We start from the raw sequence: 8946 nt of genomic DNA, 5'->3' as shown, positions 1-8946 counted from the left end.
CCCCCCCAAATATAGACATATTCACACAGTATACATACCATTGTCACTTTAATTATTTGACCCTCAGAAAGGCATATGTGCTGTCCCAGACGTCAGAACCAGCTCCAGAAGCCTGTGCTGTTGTCCAGGCAGGAGTGGACTCAGGGCAGGGGATGGCAGTTTTCTGCTTGTTTCTACTCAAGCTGACACAGTTCTCCCCAAGAAAGCATCAGTGTGGAAGGACTGGCCTCCAGCACCAGGCATTGAGCTATTGCCATGAGTTGGACACTCTGGGACCTGAGTTTTTAAGTAAGTCCTGGCTGCCTGCTGTGAAGAGCCCATGCTGGCTATATGCCCAGCAGGCTCTCTCTGCATAATTAATAAGGCAGTGGCTAGGAGCCGGCTTCCACAAGTGACACAGTTTCTCCCTTGTGGCTTTTTATCTTTACAAGCCTGTGCTCAGAGCTGTTCTTCCCTGTTCTGACAGGGGCAGAAAATAGCCCTGGGGAGGCTCTGGCATGGGAAGAAGTTCAGGAAGGATGTGCAGTCTGTTGCCTGAGGTGCCCTGTCCTTCCCCTCCCCCGTGACTTTTTTGAGTGCCCCAGCTGAGATGCTGGTGAGGTAGAAAGTGAAGCAGGTTGGCCTGAGGGGAGGGAGGGTGGAAGGAGGCAAAGACTAGGTAGTCACGAAGTCAGTCGCCTGAAACAGTGAAATGAACATTAGCTCTCTAGTTAGAGGTCCTGGGTTCAGATCTTAGCTCTGATGCCTACTCTCTCTGATCTTGAACAAGTTATTTAATCAGTCAACAAACAAGTTCTTTTTCCAAGTACCTGCTGTGTGCCAGGTGCCTCTCAAGGAGCTTATAATCTACCAGAAGAGACACCATGTGCATTTATAGGTATATGTGTAATTAGTACAGAAAGAAATTCCCTCCTCATTTTCATCTCTCAGAAGATCAGACAGCTGTTTCAATCTAAAGAGCTCTAGAGTCAGAAAACTTGGGTTCAAATCCTACGAATGACTCCTCCTTACCTGGATTGTCTTAGGTAAGGGACATCCCCCACAGAGATGTTTCCTCAGTTTCCTCATTGGTACTTGATGTATCTGAGGGGACCACAGATACATTTCAGGATATACATAAATTTGAATGGAAAAAAAATATCTTTTTCTCAATAACTTATAACTGAAATTTCAATTATCTAAAAATATTACTCTGAAAAGGGGTCCATAGGCTCCACCAGACTGCCAGGGCCGGGGGCCAGGGGAGAGGGTCCATAAGACACAAAAAGATTAGCAATCCCTGGTTTGTGTGGCCTCTGTGGGCCCTTCCATATCTACTGTCCAGTAGGTCCTAGGATTGTCCTCTTTTTTTTTTTTTTTTTTTTTGCTTTTTGGAGGGGGGAGGGCAGGGCAGTTGGGGTTAAGTGACTTGCCCAAGGTTACACAGCTAGCAAGTGTTAAGTGTCTAAAGCTGGATTTGAACTCAGGTCTTCCTGACTCCAGGGCAGGTACTCTATTCACTGCGCCACCTAACCGCCCCTAGGATCATCATTTACTCAAGACTCCGCCTGAGTGCTACCTCCTCCATTCATCTTCCCTTGGTCCCCCCTACATTGCTAACCTCTGTTTTCCTCCTTTCCTACACCATCCCACAAGACCCTCAACACCCTATACTGTATTTATTTATCAGTGTACATTTTATTCCCCCGGTAGAATGTAAGCTTTTTGAGGGCAAGGGCTGTTTCATTTCTGTATGTCCAGCTCACACAGGGTCTTATACGTAGTAGGTCTTTATTTTTTTTTTAACAAGCTTACTTTAATCAGTCAAACATATATCGTTTACCTAGTTCAGGGGAAAGAGGTCAGCACCCCGAACTTCAGAATATACAGACAGAATTATCAAGACAGAAACAGATCTAGTAGACAGATTTCCAATCTGTCCAACCATTACATACATAGCCAATCAACATCTGGGTTTTTCAAAGCCGGGGGGGCTCTGGACAACGGCTTCCCAGAATCCATATCAAATCACAGAACACTTCTCAAAGTGAGCCCCCCCGTAGTAGGTCTTTAATAAATGAATTGGCTTTATTGAATCTGTCAGCACTTCCTCTTATCCCATCTTGGCAGTTCTCTTTTTGGGATATCTCATCTCCTGTGTATATTATACCAACTTGAATGGGTTGGCGCAAGTGATGTTGACCTCAAGCAGGCCAAGATTGGGGCGTATCCAATGTAGGGGTGTGTTCCCTAGATGGAACTCAACAGTTCTTACTGAGTTCGGCATGGCTAGGGATGGAATCCTGCTAGTGATATAGATGGGAGCTTGTGGGAGCCAAACTAGAGAGATAAGTCTTGGTCAACAAGGGTCAACAAGCCCTTGATGCTTGAGAAAGCAGGTACCCTGGGGCCTGACCACCCACTTAGGGCTGATGGACCCACCCTGGAGTGCTGGGCCCTCAGAACGCAAGCTTGATTGTGTCTTCCCCTCTAGCTCGCAAGCAAGAAATCATCAAGATCACAGAGCAGCTGATAGAAGCCGTCAATAACGGGGACTTTGAGGCCTATGCGTGAGTACCACCATGGGATTTCAGACCAACCTGGAGTTGGAGGGAGGGAAAACCTGAGCCTTTGGGAGAGAAGAGTGAAGTTAGTACACTCAGCGGTGGGATGGATGATCAGCAACAAGAGTATATTGGGGTATATTGTCCTAGGAATGTCAGGGTTCTCAGCAGCTGCTTCCTAGGCACATTGGCACACAAAATGTTGAGAAAGCATCTGGGCAGGGGTGTCAGGGGCCTGTAAGGGTTCCCCAGTGCAGTTTTCCCAGTGGTATGAATGTAGCAATGCCCCTAGGTAGGTCCAGGGTCTAGGTATGAGTTGGACCAAGACACTGGTCCCCCTTGACACATCTGTCTCATTTGGTATCTGTTCTGCAGGAAAATTTGTGACCCGGGCCTGACCTCATTTGAACCTGAAGCTCTTGGCAACCTTGTTGAAGGGATGGACTTCCACAGATTCTACTTTGAGAACTGTAAGTGAGCTTGGTGAGGACTGAAGGAGGAAACTAAGTAAACATTTTTTCCCCTGTTGGAGATGCCCTTGGGGAGGTGCCAGGAAGAACAAAGCTGACCTAGAGGTGAAAAGCTTTAGGAGAGTGCTATGGGGTGGGATGGACAAGGGAGCAGAATATAATGGAGGCAAGCACACCTCTGGTACAAGGCCAAGCCGGGACTGGTTTGAGGGGCCCTCCCATAGTCCCTTCTCTATGGTACCCCTCTCTGTCCACAGATTGTACCCCAATGTCTCTGCTCCCAGGTTGGAGGGAAGGGTGGGAACCTTTAGGAAGCACTCTTTATATGCTGCAAATTCTCCCCCCTTTTTCTTCCCCCTCTTCAGTGCTGGCCAAGAACAGCAAACCCATCCATACCACCATCCTGAACCCCCACGTGCACGTCATCGGTGAGGATGCCGCATGCATCGCCTATATCCGTCTCACGCAGTACATTGATGGGCAGGGCCGACCCCGCACCAGCCAGTCAGAGGAGACCCGCGTCTGGCACCGCCGTGATGGCAAGTGGCAGAATGTCCACTTCCACTGTTCAGGTGCACCTGTGGCCCCGCTGCAGTGAAGGTGAGCGTTTCTGTCCCACTCCCCAGTCACATGGCCCAGATTCCCAAGGATGATGTCTTGATTACATAGACCATCTGAACCTGGAATGAGGTACATGGAGTGGAATAAGAAGTACTTAAATTGTTGCCTCTCTGTCACACCATGGACTAGTCTGCTACCCTCAGAATCCTGACAGTTTGGGGATAATCAGTCTAGATCTGGAATAGAGTCCAAACCCCTCATTTTACAAATAAGGAAACTGAGACCCAAGGAGATTAAGTGATTTGCTCAATGTACTGTTAGAAGTGGGACTTAGGTCTTGGTCCTCTGACTCCAGTGAGGCCTGTTTATAGTATATTATGCTGCCTCCAGATAGGAAGCCCCCAAGGGTCCAGGCCAGCAATGAATCCTGTCTCTCTCCCCAAATGCCTATATGTTGACCTATCCTTGGACATGTATGCACAGAGAACAGTGAGAAGGCCATTCTGGTTAGAGGAGAGCATGTGTTAGAATACAATGTTGTTGTTTGTTGCTGAGTCGTTTTCAGTCATGTCTGACTATTTGTGACCCCTTTTGGGGTTTTCTTGACAAAGATACTGAAATGATTTGCCATTCTTCTCCAGCTCATTTTACAGATGAGGAAACTGAGGCAAACAGGGTTAAGTGACTTGCCCGGGGTCACACAGCTAGTAAATGTCTGAGGTTTTATTTGAACCCAGGCCTTCCTGATTCCAGGCCAGGCCCTCTAGCCACTGCACCACTTAACTGCCCAGACTGCAACATAGCAAACTTTTATTAAAGTCTTGCTCAGGGTAGGGCTAAGTGTGGGGGAGATGATGAGTTTTGATAAGACATGGTCCCTATCCTCCATTACAGGCTTATAGACACCATCCCAAAGAGCTGTGATATACATTACCTATCAGGTATAGGGACTTCTTCAAAACAAAGTACTATATAGAAGGTCTGAGAAAAAAAGTCGTTACTCATTGGAGGGAGGGGGACCACACAGGGAAAGCTTCAGAGAGGAGGTGACTTTCGTGATGAACTTTAAAGGATGGGTAGTAATTCAACAGGTGATGAGGAAGGGATAAGGGCATTCTAGGCATAAGGAACAGGACAAGCAAAGGCTCATGCCTTTGTCAGAACAGGCAGTGCCTATTCAGGAGACAAAATGGTCCAGTTTGGCTGGAGCACAGAGTCCATGGAGAGGAGTAAAAGGAGAAAAGGTCAGTCCAGATATCCAAGGAGGTAACAGATCTTAGACTTGATGCAATAGGAAACAGGAAGCTGTTAAAGGTTCCTGTGCAGGAAAGTAACATTAAATTCAGTTCAACAGACATTTATTAAGCACTTACTGTATGCAACTCAGCAAAGTTTTATTAAAATGCAAATATAGCTCCAACATAGGCCCTGGAGTTTACAATCCACCAATCAATCAACAAGCATTTATTTATTTTTTTTTCCCAAGCAATTGGGGTTAAGTAACTTGATCAAGGTTACACAGCCAGGTGTTTCTGGGTGGGTGCTAAGTGTCGGAGCCCAGATTTGATCCAGGTCATCCCGACACTGGAGCCAGTGCTCTTACTAGCTGTGCTACCTGGCCACTCCACAAGCATTTATTAAAAACCTACTAGGCATTGTGGTAGGTGTTGGTGATACAAAGATAAAAGTAAAGCAGGCCTTGCCCTCCAGGAAATTACAGTTTAGCCAGAGGAAACACCACCACCTTATTTTGTATATATGTATACAAAATAAATAATGAGGTAATTTGGGAAAGAAGATCCTAGTAGCTGGGAGAATTAGGAAGGCCTTTTTTTTTTCTTTTTGGAGGGCAATTGGGGTTAAGTCACTTGCCCAAGGTCACATGGCTAGTAAGTGTGTTAAGTGAGGCCAGATTTGAACTCAGGTCCTCCTGACTCCAAAGCCGGTGTTCTATTCACTGCATCACCTAGCCGCCCCTCTTTAGGAAGGCCTTCTTGTAGAAGGTGCACTTGAGCTGAGCCTTCAAGGAAAGTAAGGATTCTTGGAAGTGAAGAAGGAAGGGAGAACGTTCCAGGCATGGGGGATAGCCACTGCAAAGTCACAGGGGTGAGAGATGGAGTGTTGGAGTCGAAGACACGGTAAGGAGGTCGGTTTGGCTGAACCATAGTGTTTGTGGACATTCGAATAGTGTGTAATGAGTGTTTTGAGTGAAATTCAACAAAGGTAGACTGAGGCACATTCTCTCCATGCAGATAACTTTTTATTAACAGGCGTGTTCTCTGCCAATAAAATGGGTCAGTGGCTCTTCTCCTATTAGCCAAAAGATCCTGAGCAGAAGGACAGCTCCCCTTTTCTAGTTTTTGGGGAGTACCAAACAAAGAGCTGGACTTTGTAGGCAGAGAAAGAATACAATTGGTTACGAGGTTGATGACATCATGGAACGGAGAGCAAGATATGATTGGTTACTAGGTAAAGTGTGGCCATCCACACACCACACATGAGATCAGGACTTTCCTCTCTTAAAGGAATACTTTATGGATTTGTGGGATGCAGCTGCAGTCTGAGGCTGATAGTGGACCAGGGCTGTAGTGCCTGGTCATGAGATAAGACCACTTTTAATTGGGCTAGGATGAGGCTAAGGTGGGGCAAAGCCAGCTTGCCCTTCACCTGAAGATAGTTTCTCAGGTGCTGAAGTTATGAGAGACAACAAGCTTTCTTGGCAAAAAGTGATTTGCAGGTGGTGCTGGGAAAACAGTTTCCTTGGAATTAGAGTGTTTTGATTGAACTTCTAAACTTTAGCCCAACAGTTTCTGTAATTAAAAGTTATTGATAGGAAAGCTGAATGATGGCATCTAACTTGTTTTAAAAAGACTGAACTTTTGAACCCATGATCTTTTCCACTCAGAGACAAAGAAGGGGCCTAATGTTTGCTACATAGAATACAGAATATGTTTACAGAAGACAATCAATTACTGAGTTAAAGTATAAAACATTTATACAATATATACAGTATTTATAAAACATTGGTACAAGATCAATAATTAATTCTCATATAAGGCAAGAAAGATTGTATTATAAGAGAAAGTAAGATAAAGCAGAGGTCTGGGCAGAGGTCTTGCAGAAACTTTTATCTAGTCAAGGCAGACTCCATGAAGGAGGCAACATCTGATTCGGGCCTTGATGGAAGGGAGGGACCTCGACAGATTAGAGATGGGTAGCACTGTCCATTCCAGGCTTGGAAGTAGCCATCATGAGTAAGGTCTACAGAGATGGGAGAAGGCGGACAGGGGGTCCGAGAGCTCTTCAAGTTTGGCTGGAAAGTGGAGCAGGGTAATAGAACAACATAAAGTATGTTGGAGACAGGTTTTGGGAAGCCCTGAATGCCAAGATCAGTGGGGAGTCAGGAGCCGCTGCATGCCTTTGAGTTGAAGAGTGGATCCAAGGGGTACATTGGGTAAAGGATTCAAGCAACAGGATGAAGGATGGGTTAGGAAGGGGATTGAGGAAAAGCAGAGTAAGGAGTTTGGAGCTAGCTACAGAAAGGAAAGATGAGGGCTCAACTATGGGCAATGAGAGCCAAGAGAAAGGGGGAACAATATGAAAACCGTGTTTTAGGAAGATTAATTTGGCAGCTCTTCAGTTCAGCAGAAAGTAGGGAGAAGGTGCTAGGGATGCAAAGACTGAACAGCCTCTCCCAGCTAGGAACTTGCATTCTTCCAGAGGGGATAACATGCATGCTGCAAGTGCAGAGTTACATGCATAATAAATAAAACAATTCATTTCAAGGAGGAGAGAGAACCAAACACCTAGGGTTACAAGGAAGGAAAGGCCTTGTGTGGGAGGTCATGGCTGAACTGAGCTTTGAATAAAGCCAGGACTTTAAGAAGTAGAGAGGAGAAAAAATGGCATTCCTGACATGTGGGATCATCGGTGTGCAGGCCTGGCCCAGGGAGGGCAGTGACAGCAGCTGCCACGACCACAGCTAACATTTCTATAGTGCTCCAAGGCTAGCAAAGCAACTTTGCATATGCTATCTCATTTGGTCCTTATACAACAACTCTGGGAGTCAGGTAGCATTATCATCTTTCTCTTTTAGGTGCAGAAAATGAGATTCAGAGAGGTTTAGCAACTTGCCCAAGGTCACACAGTGAATGACGTGAGACAGGATGAGACAGAGCCCAGACTCAGGCCTTCCTGACTCCAAATCTAGCATTGCACCTAGTGGAACACAATGGAATATGATACACAGGGAATGGCTTGTAGACCAGTTTAACTGGAAAAGAAAGCAAGTTGAAGTAGTATCAGAAAGGTATGTGGGTACCACATTGTGTAGGGCTTTCAGCACCAACCTGGGGATTTTGTATTGATTCTAGATGCAACAGGGAACTACCTAAAGACTTTTCAGTAGAAAAGTGACATGGTCAGACCTGAGTTTTAGCTGTTTCTTTTTGGTAAGTGTAAAGAATATTGATTGATGAAGGAAGAGACCAACAAGGAGGTTATTACAGTAATCCAGGCAAAAGATGATAAGGACCGACTGTGTGAATGGAGAGAAGGAGAATTGATATGGACATGTAGGATGGAAACAAAGCTCAGGGGCAAAGACCATTTCCTTTTTTTTTTTTGTCTCTATAGCCTCATCACCTAACGGTGTCTTGCACACAGCAAAAGCTTAAGATATTTGTTTAGTTTGTTTAATTAAATTGATCAGAGATGCAAGAGATTTTGTAGAGGCAGAATTAACAAAATTTGGCTATTCTTTAGATACAAAATGTGGGAATCTCCTAAAACTCTGATGAGGTTGATCCTCTCTTCCTGTACTCTCGGTAGCTCCCTCACTGATTCAGTTAATATTTCTATGTAAATGACTCAAAAATCTATGTGTCTACCCCTAATCTTCTTTGTGGGCAGGAAAATAGTGAATAATCTAGCAAAGGAAACTGAGAAATGGTCAGATGGGTAGGAGAAGAAGCAAGTGAGAACAGTGTCATGGAAACCAGGGAGGGAAAGGTTTCCAGGAGTAAAGGGGTGGTTGAAAGTGTCAAAAGATGAAGTGGCAACAGGAAATATAAACAGCCCTTTCCCGGAGTTTGGCTGTAGAAGAGAGAAGGGTTCTAGGATGGTACCTTGAGGGAATGAGGGGGGAATGAAGGGTTTTTTTTAAGAATCAGGAAGACTTATGTATATTTATTTACAAATGGTAATAAAGGAACCAGTGGATAAGGAGAGATTGAAAGTGAGAGAAAGAGGAAAACATTGATAGGGCAAATGCATAGAGGAGACAGGAGGAAATGAGATCAAGAGTTGGAAGAACAGTCACAGAATCAGACAGTTTTAGGTTAGAAAGGATCAGGGCAATATTGGAGATGGTT

At 45.2% G+C, this 8946-nt stretch overlaps 1 protein-coding gene across 1 annotated transcript in view; it reads left to right on the top strand.

Annotated features, from left to right (window-relative positions):
• CAMK2B (calcium/calmodulin dependent protein kinase II beta) overlaps positions 1 to 8946 on the top strand; it is a 281298-nt gene that overhangs the window by 265125 nt on the left and 7227 nt on the right. Inside the window, exons 16-18 of the mRNA XM_069071805.1 lie at positions 2413 to 2549; positions 2919 to 3013; positions 3379 to 3613. Of these exons, the coding sequence (XP_068927906.1) occupies positions 2413 to 2549; positions 2919 to 3013; positions 3379 to 3611 (465 nt within the window). The 3' untranslated portion in view covers positions 3612 to 3613. The remainder of the gene's footprint in view (positions 1 to 2412; positions 2550 to 2918; positions 3014 to 3378; positions 3614 to 8946) is intronic.

Source organism: Petaurus breviceps, unplaced genomic scaffold (assembly GCF_028583685.1).
Source record: "Petaurus breviceps papuanus isolate PSGF00001 unplaced genomic scaffold, PetGlider_PUasm1.0 90845, whole genome shotgun sequence".
Taxonomy (NCBI): domain Eukaryota; kingdom Metazoa; phylum Chordata; class Mammalia; order Diprotodontia; family Petauridae; genus Petaurus; species Petaurus breviceps.
The sequence above is the reverse complement of the archived record's forward strand: the minus strand, read 5'-3'. Positions and strand labels throughout refer to the sequence as shown.